At 44.0% G+C, this 21,037-nt stretch overlaps 1 protein-coding gene across 1 annotated transcript in view; it reads left to right on the top strand.

The window, feature by feature from the left end:
- The window catches only part of ndufs1 (NADH:ubiquinone oxidoreductase core subunit S1), a 51,141-nt gene that overhangs the window by 19,046 nt on the left and 11,058 nt on the right, over positions 1 to 21,037 (top strand). The window contains exons 8-15 of the mRNA XM_080198585.1: positions 491 to 676; positions 2,534 to 2,668; positions 5,030 to 5,144; positions 7,275 to 7,420; positions 9,512 to 9,640; positions 14,041 to 14,170; positions 16,840 to 17,000; positions 20,670 to 20,824. Coding sequence (XP_080054711.1) covers positions 491 to 676; positions 2,534 to 2,668; positions 5,030 to 5,144; positions 7,275 to 7,420; positions 9,512 to 9,640; positions 14,041 to 14,170; positions 16,840 to 17,000; positions 20,670 to 20,824 — 1,157 coding nt within the window. The remainder of the gene's footprint in view (positions 1 to 490; positions 677 to 2,533; positions 2,669 to 5,029; positions 5,145 to 7,274; positions 7,421 to 9,511; positions 9,641 to 14,040; positions 14,171 to 16,839; positions 17,001 to 20,669; positions 20,825 to 21,037) is intronic.

The following is a 21,037-nucleotide window of genomic DNA, read 5'->3' on the forward strand; positions in this document are numbered from 1 at the left end:
GTGGGAGAAAACCGGAGCACCTGGAGGAAACCCACACAGACGTGGGGAGAATGTGCAAACTCCACACAGACAGTGACCTGAGGCTGGAATCGAACCCAGGTCCCTGGCACTGTGAGGCAGCAGTGCCAACCACTGTGCCACCATACCACTGCATTATAGCAGTGACTCCAATATTTCATTGGCTATAAACTGTTTTGGGACATCTTGCGATCATGAAGGGTGCTCCGTAAATGGCATCTGAATGATGACTTTGACACAACCATGATAAAACATTCACTTTACAATTTGTGACGGCTCAGACGCTGTACTTAGTGAGCTCACAGGCACTGGAATTGGGGAGATGGAGATACGTGGTTTCCGCACTGTGCGATATCTGAAGGGGAATCTTTATATTTGATGGGCAGTGTGAAAAATGGGGAACTGTCCCATTTCCCTTTACTGAACACAAACAATTGTACAGAAGGAAAATGTAACTCTTACTCTTCTACAGGTTTGCCAGTGAGGTGGCAGGCGTGGATGACCTGGGCACCACTGGAAGAGGAAATGAGATGCAGGTTGGCACGTACATCGAGAAGATGTTCATGTCCGAAATGTCAGGGAACATCATCGACCTTTGTCCCGTTGGAGCTTTGACATCTAAACCTTATGCCTTCACTTCCAGACCATGGGAGACCAGGTGCAGCATTTCTTTAACTGTCAATGAGTATACCCCTTTGCAGTATCTGGTAGCAGTTATGCATGTTTGTACATTCTGACTGTATACGCAACAACAAAGGTTTGGGGTTGCTGATGTGATGCACCATGTAGTGTTAGGGGTACAAGGATACACCAATTACTTGTCTCCCTGGTGAAAAACGTAGGAACAAAATACATTGTACAACCTGTTTCACTATATCTGCACCTCAATTCCATTTACCTTCCTTGGTTCCACATCCTGTAAAAATCCATCATCTTCCTCCTATATTCCTCTGAACCATGACCCCACCATCCACCGTCAACACACTGTTTGCAGAATTGTCATCAATCTCTTCACTGGCTTCCCATTTCATACTTCCCCAACCCTGTATAAGCTCGCTTGCACCTCCTTCCCAATATCCTGGTAGACCTGTCACTTAGCGTGTTCCTGCCCCATTAAGCTGATTTCTTCCTACCATGATTCAATTTTTCTCTCTCCAAGTCCGGTCTCTGCTCACCTACATCTGTGATTCTTGATGCATTCCGTTGTTTTAGAAGTCTCCAATTTCCTGGCCCTATCCGTGTCCTCTTCGTCACGAATGCCCAATCTCTCTAACCTCCATCACCCTGAAGGCATTCGGAGAGCTCTCTGCTTCTCCCTTGAACAGAAACCCAATTTGTTTCCTTCTGCCTAACTGAAATTGCTCTCTTGTTGAACAGTTTCTGCTTTGACTCCTCACACTTCCTGTAGTGCTGCTACGGATACCCACACAGGCCTTGGCAATGTCTGTCTATCTTATGGGATATGTGGGACATCCTTGTCTGATCCTACTCGGATCCCCTCCCCTCTCAGCTGGCTGTGTCTGTGCTGTGTCCTGCTCTCGCACTGAATTGAGAAACTTTGTCAGCTTCCGATTCCAATTTCTACCTTTTCCCTTAGTTTCACAAGATTCATCTGACTCTTCCTTTCCCTTCCTTGACTTTTCTGTCTCCCTTTCTGGCAATAGGCTACGTGAGTTGAAATCTCACCTTCAGCCAAGACTTGGTGAGTTGTATACCACCTACAGAGACATGGGAAACCTCAAGATTAGGATTTCGTAGAATCATAGAATCCTACAGTGCAGAAGGAGGCCATTCGGCCCATTGAGTCTGCACCGATCAGGATCCCACCCATAACCCCAGGCATTTACCCTACTTAATGCACCTAGTGTTAGGGGCACTCTAGCATGGCCAATCCAATTAACCTGCACGTCTTTGGACTGAGGGGAAACCGGGGCACTTGGAGGAAACCCAAGCAGACTAGGGGGTGGGGGGGGGGGAATGTGCAAACTCTGCACAGACTGTGACCCAAGCCTGGAATCGAACCTAGGTCCCTGGCGCTGTGAAGCAGCAGTGCTAATCACTGTGCCTCCATGACGCCCATATGTTAAAGTGACAGTGTTCCAGCCGATAGCAATGAAGGTATTAAAATGAAACAGCTTCTGTCTGACACCTGGACCACACAGCATTGGCAGAGACACGATAGTTCATAGGTGGAATGCAAGCAAACTTGTAGGAATCCACCGGAATTATGACATCTTTATTCTGCTGTATCATTACTCATAGGAAACAAAACCTTTTACATTTGACAAACTGAATCCAATTGTAGTGACCTGCATCTGAATAATATGGTAGTCTCTCTAACTCTGGCGTTTGTGTATAGTTTCATTGCAGTGTGCTGTGTTTTCAGGACCTGTTTAAGAATAAGGTGTGCTTGGTGAACTTAATGCTAGAAGCTTGTCACGGTTCTTCAGCCTAAAATGCCCCACACAAGGATATATTTACCTCTGTCATAACAGTCATAACTCTATTACAACAGGAAGACAGAGTCCATTGATGTGATGGATGCCATTGGAAGCAATATTGTTGTGAGCACGCGAACTGGGGAAGTGATGAGGATCCTGCCACGGTTAAACGAAGAAGTGAATGAAGAGTGGATCTCTGATAAGACCAGGTGATGAATTTTAACCCAATGGGATATTTTGTACAAAGCATTGCCCATAAAACCCTCCAGCTGTTTCATGAATTGACATGGAGCAGGTAGTATTGAGGAGGCAGGGAGGCTGGACAAATTAGGAGAATGGGCAAAGAAGTGGCAGATGGAATACAAGTGAGAAAGTGAGGTTATGACTTGGTAGGAAGAAGTCTATTTTCTAAATGGGGAGCAAATTCAGAAATCGAAAGCACAGACGGACTTGGAAGTCCTGTTCAGGATTCTCTTGAGGTTAACTTGCCGGTTGAGCTGATAGTTCGGAAGGCAAATGCAACGTTAGCATTCATTTTGAGAGAACTAGAATAGCAAAGGAGAGATGTACTGCTGAGGCTTTATAAGGCTCTGGTCAGACCACATTTGGAATATTGTGAGCAATTTTGAGCCCAATACCTTAAGGGAGGATGTGCTCCTCTGGAGAGAGTCCAGAAGAGGTTTACAAGAATGAAAAGCTTGACGCATGAGGAGCTTTTGAGGATCCTGGGTCTATACTGGATGGAGTTTTGAAGGGGATCTCATTGGAATTTATAGAATGCTGAAAGGCCTGGATAAAGTGGACGTGGGGAAGATGTTTCCATCCGTAGGACAGACTAGGATCCAAGGGCACAGCCTCAGAGTAAAGGGATAAATAACCCTTTAGAACTGAGATAAGGATGAATTTCTTCAGTCAGAGGATGGTGAATCTGTGGAATTCATTGCCACAGAAGGCTGTGGAGGCCAAGTCATTGAGGGTATTTAAAACAGTTAAATAAATAGATTCTTGATTGGTAAGGGGATCAAGGTTATGAGGAAAAGGTGGGATCAGCCATGATTAAATAACAGAGCAGACTCGATGGGCCGAATGCCTAATTCTACTCCTATATTTTATGGTCTTATCCCAGTAATTTTTTCTTCCCTCGAGTTGTTATCAAATTTCCTTTTGAAAATTGCACTTGAGTTTGTGTCCACCTATTAGGCCGTGCATTCCAAACCCTGACCACTTATTGGGCAATAGATTTTCTTCATAGAATGACAATGGTTGAGGGACGACCTGCTAAAAGTGTGCAAGATTATGAAGGGCTTGGACAAAGTGGAAGCTTTTTCCCAGGGTGGAAGAGCCAGTTACTAGGGGCATATGTTTAAGGTGCAAGGGGCAAGGTTTAAAGGAGATGTACGAGGCAAGTTTTTTACATAGAGGGTGGGGGGTGCCTGGAATTCAATGCAGGGAGAGGTAGTGGAAGCAAATAGGATAGTGACTTTTAAGGGGCGTCTTATAAATGAATAAGATGGGAATAAGGGATACGGTCCCCTGAAGGATAGGAGGTTTTAGTTCAGTCAGACAGCATGGTCCGTGCAGGCTTGGAGGGCTGAAGGGCCTGTTGTGCTATAATTTTCTTTGTTCTTTATCTCTGGTTCTTTTGTCAATCGTTTGAGATCTCTGCCCTACAATTATTGACTCTCCAGCCATTGTAAATAGTTTGACTTGATATGCTCTATCTAAATGCTTCATGATTTGAAACACCTCGATTAAATCCTCTCGTGACAGTCTCTGCTTTAAGGAGAAAAACGCCACTCCTCCAGTCTGTCCACATAACTCCCAATCCCTCAGCTCTCAAACCATGTGGCTAGATGGGCAGTATACTAATACTGGTAAATTTACATAGTATTGGGTTAATTTGATGCAATGGTCCTTAACATAAACTTATTCCATATTGGTAATGCATTGCAATGAAGGAATCAATAAACATGATTTGAGTTGATTTATTATTGTCATATACATTAACAAAAGTGAAAAGTATTGTTTCTTGCACGCTATACAAGCATACTGTTCATAGAGAAGGAAACGAGATAGAGCAGAATATAATGTTACAGTCATAGCTAGGTTGCAGAGAAAGATCAACTTAATGCACGGTTGGCCAATTCAAAAGTGTGACAGCAGCAGGGAAGAAGCTGTTCTTGAGTCTGTTGATACGTGACTTCAGACTTTTGTATCTTCTTGCCGCAGTAGAAGGTGAAAGAAAGAGTGCATGTCCAGGGTGCATGGGGTCCATAATTATGCTGGTTGCTTTGTTGAGGCAGCAGGAAGTGTAGACAGTGTCAGTGGATGGGAGGCTGGTTTGCATGATGGATTGGGCTACACTTGCGACCTTTTGTAGTTCCTTGCAGTCTTGGGCAGAGCAGGAGCGATACCAAGCTGTGGTGCTTATACACAGTAACATTCAAACGGAATTGTAAATATACTCTCTGCTCCCAGTTCTTTAACGTGGTGATCTGATTTTTTTGGGAGAGAATCTTATTTAATTTGAAAATGGGTGTATTTTTAACCTTGACTGTCTTGATCTGCAGGTTTGCCTATGATGGCCTTAAGCGTCAGCGTTTAATTGTTCCCATGGTCAGGGGTTCTAAAGGGCAGCTGGTGTCTGCATCCTGGGAGGAGGCATTAACACAAATCGCTGAAGCGGTAAGGAAAGGCTCATAGAGAGCTAAACCTGTTCATCAAACGTTGTGGTGTGGAAGATTGAGGAAGATGTTCTGTGGTGGAGCACACTGCAATTGATCCAACACAGAATCTACATCTTATCCTTACTCCTAAACACTTCTCTTACCTCAGCCTTTCCCATCTTGTCCTCTTCTCCTATCACGCAGTTCCCTGAGACTCTCCCTGACAATAGTTCTCATACCGGTGTGTCTGTAGGATATAAGATATAGGAGCAGGATTAGGCCATTTGGCCCATTGAGTCTGCTCCACCGTTCGATCATGGCTGATGAGTTTCTCAACCCATTCATAGAATCCCTACAAGAATTACAGAATCCCTACAATACAGAAGAAGGCCATTTGACCCATCAAGTCTGCACTGACCGCAGTCCTACCCAGGCCCTATTCCTGTAACCCCTCAACCTCTCATATTTACCCTATTAACCCCCTGACACTAGGGTCAAGTTAGCATGGCCAATCAGCCTAATCCGCATGTTGTAGGTAAAATAATACCTCAGACTGTGTAAGCAGTCAAACTGCTTAAACAGTGGTTTTTATTTCAAAGCTCTGGTGTTCATTCAAGAACTTTGGGAGAAGTAGGAGTCTTAGTGTCAATCACGATTCCAAGTTTCCCATTCCAGTCAGAACTCTGGGTCTTCCTTCCTTGGTTGTGGTACAGCCCCAGATTTAGTCACGATTCACAGTCCAGCTGTCAGCTGCAGTCAGCAGACTCGGTCACGATTCAAAACCTTTCTGCAGCAGCACTGACATTCCTGTCTTTGAACTTACTTGTGCAATCCCGGCTGTCCCAGCAGACTCTTGTTAAAAGCTGGTATCGCGATCTGCCATCAGCAGCTGTCAAAAGCCGGTATCGTAAACTACCATCTGTGTAACAATGACTACTAACACAAATAGGTAAGATTTGCAGAGTCTACAAAATAACAGTCACATTAAACTATCTGTCTTTATAAAAATGTGAGTTAAATCATGTAACACGTGAACAAATAACTTATGTTAATGCCAGGAGCAGTATAAGCTTGAGAAGATCAGTCATGATGAAGGGTTATATTTGTGACATATTCTAGGTACAAAATGCATTAGCCCTTTCCTTACTTCACCGCACATCATTGGATGTGGTAGGAAACCAGAGTACCCAGAGGAAACCCACACAGACATAGGAAGAAACATGCAGACTCCTCATAGACAGTGACCCGAGGCTGGAATTGAACCCAGATTCCTGGTGCTGTAAGCAGCAATGCCAACCTCTCCCACTTTTTCTCCTGTAACCTTTGATCCCTCCTTTACCAATCAAGAACCTGTCTACCTCTGTCTTAAGTACATTCAATGACCTGGTCCCTACAGCCCTCTGTGGCAATGAATCCCATAGATTCACCACCTCTGGCGAAAGAAATTCCTCCTCATCTCGGTATAAAGGGTCATCCCTTTACTCTGAGGATGTGCCCTCGGATCCTAGTCTCTCCTACTAATACAAACTTCTTCCCCATGTCCACTCTATCCAGGCCTTTCACTATTCTGTAAGTTTCAATGAGATTCCCCCCTCATCCTTTTAAACTCCATCGAGTACAGATCCAGAGTCCTCAAACATTGCATACTGGAAGCAGATTCTACACTAACATTCAAACAGAATTGCAAATATCCTTGAAATTGAGAGGTTGTTGTGTTGTGGGGAAAGAGCAGGGGAGTAGGACTAACTGGATAGCTCTTTCAAAGTTGTGATCCAGATATGATGGGCTGAATGGCCTCCTGTGCTGCCTAATTCGCTGAAGTCCAGGATATTTTTCCCTTCGTTTGGGGAATAAGGGGGTGGCATGGTGGCACAGTGGTTAGTACTGCTGCCTCACAGCGCCAGGACCCAGGTTTCATTCCCGATTGCGTCACTGCCTGTGAGGAGATTGCACATTTTCCCCGTGTCTGTGTGGGTTTCCTCCCACAGTCCAAAGATGTGCTGGTTGACCCGAACAGACACTGGAGTGTGGCGACTCGGGGAATTTCACAGTAACTTCATTGTGGTGTTAACGTAAGCTTTACTTGTAAATAAATTTTAAACTTCCCCAACCCAATCCTCTTATTTAAATCCTAATGCTGTGGCTGCAGTTGCAGGGAGTACGAGGTAAAGGCGTGGCTGCTATTGCCGGAGGAATGGCTGATGCTGAGGCACTTGTGGCCCTGAAGGACTTTATCAACAGGTTTAACAGCGATGCACTGTGCACAGAGGAGATCTTCCCGATGGCTGGAGCTGGGTAAGAGAGCAGTTGTACAGCTCTGGAGCGTACAGTACAGATGAAATATCACAAGTTGCAGTAGGACAGTGACACACCTTGAGTTATTTGCTCTTTCTGATGTTTCTTAGTTTGGTTCCTGAGTGTTCAGTAAACGAAATAGACCATCGTCTAAATAGCGTATTTTAAAACCACTGGATGTCCCAAAGTGTTTTCCAGCCAGTGAAGTGTGCTCACTGTTGTAAAGTTGTGGCAGGAATTCGTTACTACCTTGTCAATTCATTGCAGCCCCCCATAACCATTCATGGGGTCAGCTATTCCCTGATGTAGTTGGCAGGGCGGTGATGTTGAAGCTGAACTTCAGCTCTTCCGCAAAGGAGAATTTGTACCAGTTGAACTGTAACACTGCAGGGTTTGTGGAGGCTGCCTGCACAGAAAGGAGTAGTGTGTGGCAAAACTCAATCCTCAGCTTCCTCTCTCTGGACTGATATGGACTGGCCTGTCCCAAGTGGGAGTGAGGTGGTTTATTCAGTCAGTATTGTGTATCTCTTACAGAACTTTCAGTCTAGGGGAAGCAGGTATGCAGTCGGCCTTCAGGCTACACTGCTGTACAGCGTGGCCAGATTACCCTGAAGTTTTATTTTCTTTCCATTATTTTCTACCCCACTTTTTCCTGCCCGTCTTGCAGCAGCATTTCGACAAGTGAAGAATTCCAGGATCAGACTGCTGTCCAACAACCACCCCATCTGTATGCTGGCACATTAATGGGCTTCTTTACCTTCATCCAGATGCTGTTGGGTTGAAGCGTCAGTTGGCAACACCCCTGCCTCAGAGTCAAAAGCGGTGTTGAATCAACACCCATTGCAGGGCATTGGAGCATCCTTCAGCAAGCACTTGTTGGGTGTGTGTGAAACTCTGGAGGTTTGATACAGCTCTGCATGTTGTTGGAGAGCAGGAGCCACTGTGGGGGGAGCACTGCCACATGTGTAACTCAATACCATATGAACACATGAATCAGGAGCAGGCCCCTTGACCCTGCTCCGCCATTCAGTAAGATAATGGCTAATCTGATTGTAACCACAGTTCCACATTCCTGCCTAACTCCCCACTTCCCCAATTAACCTTTTGCTTCCAACACCCTGTTTCATTTTTGTTGCACTTATTGCCCATTCCTGGAAAGATAATGACTGTGTGCCCATTTCCCTGTCTGGCATGGCGTGCCCCTTCCCCCAGCTGTTGGCATGGCATGCCCATTCCCCATGATTATATGTAAAGCAGATCAGATTAAGAGTAACAGGATGCCATTCCTGAGGACACAAGTCAACCATCTGGGTTTTACCAGAATTCCTCATGGCTGTTTTGTTTGATGCCATACTACAAACTCGCCAATTTATTGAAATTTTTCACTGTTGGACATGACCCGATTTGAATAAATGAATTCTGACTTCCTTGACATCCATGATGTCATTGGCGCTGCCATTGCCAAATTCCCCAGCATGAATATCCTGAGGTTCAGTATTGATTGGAAATTGAATCTTTCCTTCATGGTCAGTGGGCCAAAATCCTCAACGCTTCCTGAGCAGCACTGTAGGAACAACTTCACAATGCAGACTGTAACACATCAAGAAACAGATCCTGGACAATCTAGGATAGGTAATAAATGCTAGCGCTGTTTACGTCCCAAGGATGAGTAAATTGCGAACAAAATAACCAATCCAGCAACAGAATGTTGAGAGGGATGCGGACCAGAGGCTAAGTAAGGGAAGGTTAGTCACAGTGAGTTGGTTGAGTGAGAGGGAAAGGCACTAAGGTGGGAACAACCTTCTTTTGCCCTGGAGGCCAAGGAAGGACAGAGGAATAAGGTGCTGTCTGCATTGGAGGGCCATTCTATAAAAAGCTGCTGGGGGTATTTAATACATGGACTGTTGACAAGAGAAAGATGACCACTTCGATGTGAGCTATCTACTGTAATGGAAAGGATTATGTTTGAAAACAGTCTACAGTACCCAGTCATCTAAAGACCAAGTACAGTAAGCATAAGCGATAGGATGTTTACAGAAATAAAAAGCGAAGTGTTTTCTTTAACGTTGACTTTCTGCTGTTTCCAAACAGTACCGATTTGCGCTCCAACTACCTGCTGAACACCAGGATCTCTGGGGTGGAGGAAGCTGACCTCCTGCTGCTGGTTGGCACCAACCCGCGCTATGAAGCCCCACTTTTCAATGTTCGAATCCGGAAAAGGTGAGTATGTGAACGTTCACTAAATTGCAAAAGGAAGCTTGAATAATCTGGGTGCAAATGGCTTCTGTTCTTAGCTTTTTAATCTTCTGTTTACCCATTGGCATTGGCTGACATAGAATGAGCTGCCAGAGAAAGTGGTTGAGGCAGGTATAATAGCAATATTTAAAAAGCATCTGGATAAGTACATGGGTTGGGCAAGGATTAGAGGAATAGATGCCAAACACAGGCAATTGGAACTAGCTGGGAGGGCATCATGGTCAGCATGGACTAGTTGGGCCAAAGGGCCTATTTCCATGCTGTATTGCTCTATGGCAAAGTATCTGACAAAACAGCAATAACAATTTGCGTTTATGTAGTTCCTTTCACATCATACAATGTCCTAACACCCTTCAAACAAATTTGATCCTAATTTACAAGATGAAGGTAGATGATCATACATTAAGTCAAAGAAAGTAAGTTTTAAGAAGCATCTTAAGGGAGGAAGGAAGTGTAGCAATGCAGTCAGATCTAGGAAAAGAATTCCAGAGCTTCCAGTCAGGCTGAAGGCATGGCTGTGAATGGTGAAGCAGTTAAATTGGAGATTGCAAGAGGCTGGAGTTACAGGAGTGTAGGGATCTTAGAAGTTTGTAGGATTGAAAGAATTGCACGTATGTAGAATGATAGTCATTAAAACTCAAAGCTCTGACCAAATGTTTGGTCACCTATCTTAATATTTCCTTATGTAACTGGCTGTCCAATTTTGTGTGGTATAAAGTGCCCTGGAATGTTTTACTATATTAAGAGGCATTGAATAGATGCAGGTTTCTGTTTCCTGTGGCTGTGTTGGTGGTAAACCTGCCTTTTGGAATAGAAGATTTGGGTGAAATATGCCATGGACAAACAGGTTAGTAGATCCTTGATCTCATGCTTTATTTTTTGTTGGAGCTCTTTGACACATTTGTCTTTGTAATTGCAGTGACATCTTTGTGCAAGGCACTTGGAGACATTTTGATATGAAGTGTTAAGTATTATAATATTGGTTGTGCGTTGTTACTCCAGAATTTACTTGAGGTTACACTCAAGGATATGAACCCCGAAAATCACATGGCTTTATCTCAGATACAAGCTGTACTGTTTGATGCGCGACGTGGTTAAGATTTGTAACATTTTGCGAAAATGGTGCTTGGTCTGCACCATTAACAGCTTTCAGTACAGTGGTTCACTTCCATCTTCCTGGATGCCTCTTCCTTCTTACTGTGGACAGGATCAGACTCCATTGTCATCTCTCTCCCTTCTCTTCCTCGACCACACCCAGCAATTGAATATTTTGCAGACACTTATTGTCAAGGCTAGCATGTAAATGGCATCTGTGGGAATATGTTCCAACTTCAATATGATCACCTTCATGAGAGATGAGAGGGAAGTGGGGGAGAGCATCTTCTTTGTCAGGTTCAGGAACTGCAGATTTTTTTATGTCCTTTCACAGGATGTGAGCATCGCTGACAAGCCCATCCCTTATTGCCTTGAATTGAGTGCCTTGTAATATCCTTTCACAGAATTGTTATGGTACAGAAGGAGGCCATTTGGCCCATCGTGTCTGCACTGGCTTTCCAAAGTATTTTGGCTTAGTGCCGTTCCCCTGCCTTTTCCCCGCACCCCTGCACGTTGTTTCTATTCAAATAATCATCCTCTTGAATGCCTCAATTCAACCTTCCTCTACCACATTTCCGGACAGCGCATTCCAGACCAGAACCTCTTTTTCTCATGTCACATTTGTCTCTTGCAAATCACCTTAAATCTTTACGATTGGAAACAGTTTCTTCCTATCTATCCTGTCTAATCCCCTTGTGATTTTTGAACATCTCTATCAAATCTCCTCTGTTGCCTTCTCTCCAGTCCCAACCTCACCAGTCTGTCCTCATAACTGAAGTTTCTCACCCCTGGAACCATTCTTGTAAACCTCTTCTGCACTCTCTCCAATGCATTCATATCCTTTCTATAATGCACCGCTCAGAACTGTACACAATATCCCAACTGAGATCTAACCAGTGTCTTGTATAAGTTCAGCGTAAGCTACTTGCTCTAGTACGCTATGCCCACATTAATAAAGTCTAGAATACTATCTGCTTTATTAAGTGCTGTCTCCACCTGTCCTGCCATCTTCAATGATCTGTGCACACATCCACCCAGCTCCCTCTGCTCCTGCAACCCTTTAGAATTTTACCCTTTAATATTGTCTCTCCATGTTCTTCCTACCAAAATGCATCACCTCATACCTGTGCACATTAACTTCATCTGCCACCTATCTGCCCAACCCCTAAAGGACATTACTGAACTGGATAGGTTTTTACAAGAATCAATGATAGTTTAATGGTCACCATTATTGAGACTAATTTTATATATCCAGATTTATTTAATTGAATATAAATTCCGCTAGCTACCAGGGTGGGATTTGAACCCAAGTCCCCAGGGCAATAACCTGAGCCTTCAGATTGGTAGTCCAGGCATTATCATTATATCACTGTCATCCCACATTTGTTGCTTCTCTGGATTAGTTTTGAGATTTCTCACAATGGATCATTATGTGGTACTAAATCAGTGAATTTTTAGAAATGCATGAGAAGCTACAATAGCAGTAACAGGCCATTCAGCCCAACCTGACTGCTCATTGATTACTTTTCATGCAAGCAAATAGTTCCATTCACACTTAGCCACCCTGCTCCCTTTATTGTTTTCATTCTTTTTCCTTCGCACACCTGTCCAATCTAGTATTATCCATGTCCCACAGCAAAATCTCTGCAGCCTCCACACTGCAAACTTTCAAAAATCCAATTGCTGAGGTTAGTGTAGGGACAGGGAGGGAGTAAGCACAATGTCCATCTTGCTGAGGTTAGTGTAGGGACAGGGAGGGAGTAAGCGCGATGTCCGTCTCACTGAGATTAGTGTAGGGACAGGGAGGGAGTAAGCACAATGTCCGTCTCGCTGAGATTAGTGTAGGGACAGGGAGGGAGTAAGCACAATGTCCGTCTCGCTGAGATTAGTGTAGGGACAGGGAGGGAGTAAGCACAATGTCCGTCTCGCTGAGATTAGTGTAGGGACAGGGAGGGAGTAAGCACAATGTCCGTCTCGCTGAGGTTAGTGTAGGGACAGGGAGGGAGTAAGCACAATGTCCATCTTGCTGAGGTTAGTGTAGGGACAGGGAGGGAGTAAGCACAATGTCCGTCTCGCTGAGGTTAGTGTAGGGACAGGGAGGGAGTAAGCACAATGTCCGTCTCGCTGAGGTTAGTGTAGGGACAGGGAGGGAGTAAGCGCGATGTCCGTCTCACTGAGATTAGTATAGGGACAGGGAGAGAGTAAGCCCAATGTCCGTCTCGCTGAGGTTAGTGGAGGGACAGGGAGAGAGTAAGCACAATGTCCGTCTCGCTGAGGGACAGGGAGGGTAAGCTCAATGTCTGTCTCACTGAGGTTAGTGGAGGGACAGGGAGAGTAAGCTCAATGTCTGTTTCCAATTGCTGAGGTTAGGGTAGGGACAGGGAGAGAGTAAGCACAATGTCCAGCAGCTAGCTGCTGAGAGAAAATAAATGTTAACTTTAGAGAAATTTTGAAGGATCTGGACCCACCTTGTTGTTGTTCCCATTGCTATTTGACCAACAGTTCCAGCATATTCATTTTTAAAAATTAATTTCTGGGATGTGGACATTGCTGGCTATACCAGTGTTTTTTTTTCCTGGATAAGGTAGTGATGAGCTGCCTTCTTAAACCACTGCAGTCCCTGAAGTGGAACTACACCTACAGTGCTGTTAGGAAGGGAGTTCCATGATTTTGATCCAGTGACAGTGAAGGAACGATGATACGTTTCGAAGTCAGGATGTTGAGTGACTTGGAGGGAAACTTCCAGATGGTGGCATTCCCAGGGATCTGCTGCTCTTGTCTTTCCAATTGGTAGTGTAGAAGGTGCTGTCTAAGGAACCTTGGACAGTTCCTGCAGTGCATCTGTAGATGGTACACACACTTTCACTGTTTGGCAGTGGTAGAGGGATTGAATGTTTGTGGAAGGGTAGCAATCCAAACTGGACGGTGCTAAGCTTCTTGAGTGTTGTTACAGCTTTATTCATCCAGACAAGTGGAGAGTAGTCCAGCACAGTCCTGATGTGTGCCTCATGGATGGTGAACGGGCTTTGTGGGGGTCAGGAGATGAGTTCCTCGCTGCAGGGTTCCTAGTTTTTCTTCCGTTCTGGTAGCCACAGGATTTATATAGCTAATCCAATTCAGTTTCAATAGTAATGCCCAGGAAGTTGATAGTGCAGTTCCTTCTATTACCATTCCTTCATTGAATTAGTTAAAGACCCAGTAATCAGGTGATGTGTAACAGTTTACCATAAAAATGCTTTCATCCCTGCCAAATGTTTGTCTTTTTACAGCTGGGTGCATAATGATCTCAAAGTGGCTTTAGTTGGGACAAATGTGGATTTGAGTTACACCTACGATCATCTTGGAGACTCTGCACAGGTGTTACAGGAGATTGCCTCAGGAAAGCATCCTTTCAGCCAGGTACACCTCAGCCTGACCGTGTGAAGTTCATATTTTTTCATTTTATTTTAATCCATCCATAATTCACACTTCAGTTAATAATGTTGCTGACCGTGTTATGTTCTTGAAGCCGTTGGTACGGAATTGACCTCTGTGTCTGAGCATAGTGAATGTTGACTCCTTTAAAACTCTTGAGAAGAAATTTGTCTAGATCTCATCGGGAGTAGACTGATTTCCCCTAGGGAAATGATAGACGGAGACACCTAAAACACGACCTTGATTGAGTGAACCAATATGCTTCTCTCAACAAATCAGTGTTTTCGTAGAACGGTGTCTGCTCTCTGATTCACTGTGGTTTCTGTAAATGGACCTGATCACTCACCATCTAAAAACTAGAATCCCTACATGCAAAAGGGGGCCATTCATCCCATCGAGCCTGCACTGATCACAATCTAACCCACGCCCTACCCCTGTAACCCCATATATTTACCCTGCCAATCCCCCTGACACTAGAGTCATTTTAGGATGGCCAATCCACTTAACCCACACATCTTTGGACTGTGGGAGGAAACCGGAGCACCCGGAGGAAACCCACACAGACATGGGGAGAATGTGCAAGCTCCACACAGATAGTAACCCAAGGCCGGGAATTGAACCTGGGTCCCTGGCACTGTGAGGCAGCAGTGCTAACCACTGTGCTGCCCTTTTATTAATCTGCCTTTACAAAATTTTGTACCATAGAGAATCAACGCTTAGCATTTCTTTAATAAAAAATTCTAAAAGATGTGCTGATTAGGTGCTAAATTCTCCCTCAGTGCATCTAAACAGGTGCCGGAGTGTGGCAGCTAGGGGATTTTCACAGTAACTTCATTGCAATGTTAACGTAAGCCAACTTGTGACTAATAAATAAACTTAAAACTTGAACTTCTAAAAGGTTTCCTGTTTTTTATGTAATTTTCTGCTTAAATATTTCAATTGGTGATTAAACATCATAAATTCTTGGACCAGCTTCAGTAATCGACAAATATATGGTTAAAAAGAAATTGAACAGTGGAGATAATTGAAAAATAATAGTGTCAGATATAAACCCTGCCTGCATTTAAAGACTTCCAAACAAAACTAGCTTATATAAAAAGAGCAAACTTCTGATTTCTTTCCACATTGTCAGTGCATTTATCGAACAAAGCTCTTAAATATTCACTGTGAAAAGGTCGCTTAATTTTCCATTCTTTTCAGCGTAGACTTCCAACATTGAGAAGTTCCATGATCGACCCAATGTCTTCTGGAAGCTCCTATTTTTTTTAAACTGTTCACTTGTTTAAATCGGTTAATCAAACAGAAAACCTATTAAGTGCAAAATTCAAAATACAAAACTTTGTTAAATAATTCATATACGTTCATGCAAATTCAGAGCTCTGCCAAAATACACACCTACACAATACCCTTTCTTGTCGGGAAGGCACGATGGCATAGTAGTTGGCACTGCTGCCTCACAGCACCAGTTCTAGCCTTGGGTGATTGTCTGTCTGTGCAGAGTCTACAAGTTCTTTCCATGTCTGTGTGGGCTTCCTCCAGTTTCCTCGCACAGTCCAAAGATATGTCAGTTAGGTGGATTGGCCATCTAAATTGCCCCTGTGCCAGGGGAATTAGCAGGGTAAATATGTGGGGTAATGGGGATAGTTCCTGGGTGGGATTGTTGTAGGTGCAGGCTCAATGGGCTGAATGGCCTCCTTATTCACTGTTGGGTTTCCATGATTCTTGTCACTAAAAATTAACTCAAATCACAGGATTCCTGGACAATTCCAACTGACTTAGACCCCATGGAAAGCCAACCTTACAACTGTGCTCCCATCAGCAATTTAACATTCCATTGACTGAAACACCCCTTTGATCTCTTCAACAATTATCTACCTGAACTTTAAATAATATCAGCAGAATTCACACTCGTGGCAGCTTCTGTTTGTGCTTGTACAGACATGTTGGTGGGGTGCACTGTGTTTCTGGAGATGCATTTACTTGGGTCGTACAATGGTTGGCCCTGCTGCCTCACAGCTCCAGAGACCAGGGTTCAATTCTGGCTTCAAGTCACTGCCTGTGTGGAGTCTGCACGTTCTCTCTGTGGGTTTGCTCCAGGTGCTCCGGTTTCTTCCCACACTCCAAAGATGTGCGGGTGAGCTGATTGGCCATGTTAAATTGACCCTAGTGTCAGGAGATTAGCTGGGTAAATATGTGGGGTTACAGGAATAGGGCCTGGGTGGGATTGTGGTTGGTGCGGACATGATGGGCCGAATGGCCTTTTGTACTGTAGGGATTCTATGATCTATGAAATGCTGGAGTCCTTGTTGCAGTTATAAGCTAAACACATCAATCTGTTTTGGTTAACTGTTTGGGAAACAATTTAGTTAAAAGAACAAAGGCCAATGAATTGATTGTTCAGTGTCCCATTACCAGATTAAAGTTTGAGATGTGTGTTTTAGCTAGGAAAATTATCTCCACTTTGACCTAGATAGACAATCATGTGGGCAAGGAAGTTTAAAGCCGGAGTAGTTTTGCACTGTTATAAATACAGCTCAGGGTGCGATTAGAAAGCTATAAAATTGTTCCTAAATTGAATGCAATGTGAAAGGGTAACAAACAGCGACACTGACATTAACCTCTCTTCTTTCTATTCCACCTCTACTGCTAAACAGGTCCTGGGCAAAGCGAAGAAGCCTATGGTGGTGGTGGGTAGCTCGATTCTGCAGCGGAGTGACAGTGCAGCAATACATGCCGCAGTCAGCACCATTGCACAGAATGCCCGAGCAGCCAGCGGAGTCGGAGATGACTGGAAAGTTTTGAACGTCCTCCAGAGGTTAGCAATGTGATCGTTGATGCAGTGAAATTTGGGGCGTGAGTCTTGGGGTTTTAAGTGGTCCGCTCCCTAAACCTCGCGGGTTCCAGCATTAACGTCGCCCATTGCATAACTCCTCCCAGTCAGAACACTGTTGAATTTAGTCAGACCATAGCATGGGATCTCATTGAACTTCATGTACAATGCTGAAATAACTTGAATTTTTATAGCACCTTTCACGATCTCAGGAGGTCCCGAAGTAGTTTCCTCCGGGTGCTCTGATTTCCTCCCACTGTCCAAAGATATGCTGGTTAGGTGGATTAGCCATACTAAATTGCCCCTTAGTGTCCCAAGACGTAAAGGTTTGGGGGACTAGCGAGTAAATATGTGGGGGTTACGGGAATGAGTTGGGCCTGGTAAGATGCTCTGCTGAAGAGTCGGTGCAGACTTGGTGGGCTGAATGGCCTCTTTCTGCACTGTTAAGGATTCTATGACCATGTCTTGAGAGGGAAGTCTTTGTTGAATTTCCTATCTGAAGACAGCACTTTCGATTTTGCAACGTTCCCTCAGCGTTTGAGTGTCAGTCTATATTTTGTACCCAAGTCTTTGGAATGGAGCCCTCTGACCCAAAGATGAGAGTGCTACCCACTAAGCCACAATTATAATGCAATATTGAGTTGATGATTTATGGTTTACAACACGGTTTGAGTGACTTGCTGATAGCTTGTGCTTGCTCTTGAGAGTTGCTGAAAGAGTTTTATAACACCCCTACAAACTGCAGATCTCCCAGGGCACTATTGACGGATAGTCAAACAATATACAGTTTTGGAGCAAAAACCTAGCAGGAAATATCTATGATGTTTATGTGAAGTATGCAATGTACACATCACTTTCTATGCACTACAGCCATTAAAGATACCTCTTCCATCTGACACACACAAGACATCACAATTCAAAGTATTCCATTGTGTTAAAATGATCGGTTAAACATAAGAAAACTACAGACCATTCCAGTACCTTACAGTTGTGTTTGCTTAGATTACTATGTTGACTGTCTCTCAGAAACTGGGTGTGAAATGCAAGGTGCTGTATGAAAGCAGGTTTGCTCTGTCGAGTGGCACTGGCAGGTCTTTGTTTTTCACAACCTATTATGTACTTTTCCTGAGAGATAGTCACTGTCATAATGTAGGAATTACAGCAACTAACAATGTAGCACTTCCCCAGTACTGCACTAAACTTAGGTAATGTGCTTGAGGCCTGGAGTGGTGCTATCAATGCAGCAAATCTGTGATCAGATGATTAAATTGTTGGACACTTTTTTAAAAAATTAATCGTGATGTTACATTACATAAAATTTATAACACTTAAGCAACCTACTCAATCCAATTGGTCCATGCTCCACATAAGCCTCCTCCCATTTTAGTTGACTTTACCCTTGCAATAGATCAAAGAACAAGGAAAATCACAGCATAGGAACAGACCCTTCAGCCCTCCAAGCCTGCACCAACCATGCTGCCTGACTTAACTAAAATCCCTCACTCTTCCGGGGACCATATCCCTCTATTCCCATCCTATTCATGTGTTTGTCAAGACACTCCTTAGAAGTCACTATCGTATCTGCTTCCACTACCTCCCCCAGCAACGAGTTCCAGGTACCCTGACGCTCTGTATAGTATCCTTCTATTCCTTCTCCGTACTGTGTGATATCCTTCTGTTCCTTTTTCCTCTCATCTCTTTAACTAGCACCCCCTTAAATATCTTTATGCTATTTGTCCCAAATACTGCATGCAATAATAAGTTCCACATTTTAACCATTTTGTGTATTTTTGATGTTAAATTTTGACTGTGTCCTTCCATTTACCCCAACGAACAACTCCGCAATTTTAATCACTCTTCAGTCTTCCCTCTCCAAGGGAGAAGACCCAGGGACTGTTCAGTCTCTTCTGTTGTTGATGCTAATCCCAAGGTGGGTCACGCAGGAGGCCTGTCTTGGCTCTCTCACTAACAGCTTTAGGGTGTGCTGGATGATCCAGCAGCCCGTGCAGTTGCAGCCGTCATTTTCGCCCAGTTTCTGTGGCATGTTCCCCATTGGAACTACAAGCATATATTTGGATGGATCCAAGATTATCACTCCGAATCTGATAGAAACTTGTAAAACTCTAACAGGGTTAGACAGAGTAGATTCAAAGAGTGTTCCCAATGGTGGGGGAGTTTAGAACTAGGGGTTATAGTTTGAAGGTCAGATCTTTTGGAACTGAAGTGAGGAAAATTTCTTCACCCAGAGGGTAGCGAATGTGTGAAATTCGCTGCCATAGAAAGTAGTTGAGGCCAAAACGTCTGATTTCAAGAAGAAATTAGATACAACTCTTAGGGCTAAAAAGATCAAAGGAAAAGGGGGAGGAGGGGAAGGATCAGGATATTGAATTTGATGATCAGCCGTGGTCAAGATGAATGGCGGAGCAGGCTCGAAGGGCTGAATAGCCTACTCCTGCTTCTAGTTTCTATGAAGTACAACATAAATGTGGCAGCACTGAGTTTGGGATTCTTGTGGAATTGTAAACCATTCCCTGGGTTTGAAATCAGCATAGGTGCCATCCTTCAAATTCTTCAACTGACTTGTTCTAATTCACTCGTAGCAGATTCAGAGAATGATGCCCAGGTCGAAGAATACTTATGTGGAGAAACTAGAGAAGGTGGCATTGTTCTTGTCTTCAGGCAGAGAATGGTAACAGGAGATTTAATTGAGATGATTTAAAATTATGAAAAGATTTTAAGATATGGAGAAATGGTTTCCAGTGGCAGGAGGGTTAGTAATCGGAGGACATGGGCCTGATGTGATTTCCTTTCTATGCAGTGAGCTGTGATGTGGGATTCACTATTAGAAAGCGTTGCAAAAGTAGATTTAATAATAGCTTTCAAATACTTAAAGTCACCAAAAAGTATTTGAAGAGCTATGACTCAAAAGAACAAGGGAGTAAGTTGGATAGTTCTTTCAAAAAGCCAGCAGACGAGCTGAATGTGTTTCTGTGAAACTATCCAGCATTTTGGGGTCGAAGAACACGGTGGCACAGTGGTTACCCCTGCTGCCTCTCAGCTCCAGGAACCCACGTTCGATTCCCGGCTTGGGTCACTGTGTGTGTGGAGTCTGGACATTCTCTCCATGTGTGCATGGGTTTCCTCCGGGCACTCTGGTTCCTCTCTCAGTCCGAAAGATGTGAAGATTAGGTTGATTGGCCATGCTGAATTGCCCCTTAGTGTCCCAGGATGCCTAGATTAGAAGCATTAGCAGGATAAATATGTGGGGTTACGGGGATAGGGCTAGGTGGAATTGTGGTCAGTCCATACTTGATGGGCCGAAGCCTCCTTCAGTACTGTAGGGATTCTACGATTGTGATTTATTGAAGCAAGGTGAAAGGAACTGTGGCCCTTGATCTGGCCTATGTTGGATTTTGATTTGGTTTGATTTATTATTGCCATATGTATTGGAATACAATAAAAAGTATTGTTCCTTGCGCACTGTACAGAAAAGCATACTGTTCATAGAGTACACGGAAAGAAGGAAAGGACAGGGTGCCGAATTTAGTGTTAGAGTCATGGCTAGGGTGGAGAGAAAGATAACTTGTTAGAATCCCGTTGTCGATTGTTTATTTGGTACAAAGTTATAAAGCTTCTACCCGTGTCTTCCTGCAGGGTGGCCAGTCAGGTAGCGGCTCTGGATTTGGGATACAAAGCTGGTGTTGATGTTATACGGAAAAATCCGCCCAAAGTCCTGTTCCTTCTTGGAGCAGACAGTGGCTGCATCACACAAGAGGATCTTCCAAAGGACTGCTTTATCATTTACCAGGGTAAGTGTCAGGGCTACTGTCATTACACGTACTGGTGACCCTTTGACATGCATTGGTGGCTGGTATTGTGGGTACTGACTCTCTACATAATCATAAAGAGTTTTTGACCAAGGCAGAAATTGAATCATAAAAGGGCAAGTATAGTTGATGAAATCAGCTGGACTGCTTCACCAGGGGCGCACTGGAGAAGAATATTCAAGGGTATCCTTTCTT

This window comes from Carcharhinus amblyrhynchos, chromosome 11 (assembly GCF_965287045.1).
Source record: "Carcharhinus amblyrhynchos chromosome 11, sCarAmb.v2.hapA, whole genome shotgun sequence".
Taxonomy (NCBI): domain Eukaryota; kingdom Metazoa; phylum Chordata; class Chondrichthyes; order Carcharhiniformes; family Carcharhinidae; genus Carcharhinus; species Carcharhinus amblyrhynchos.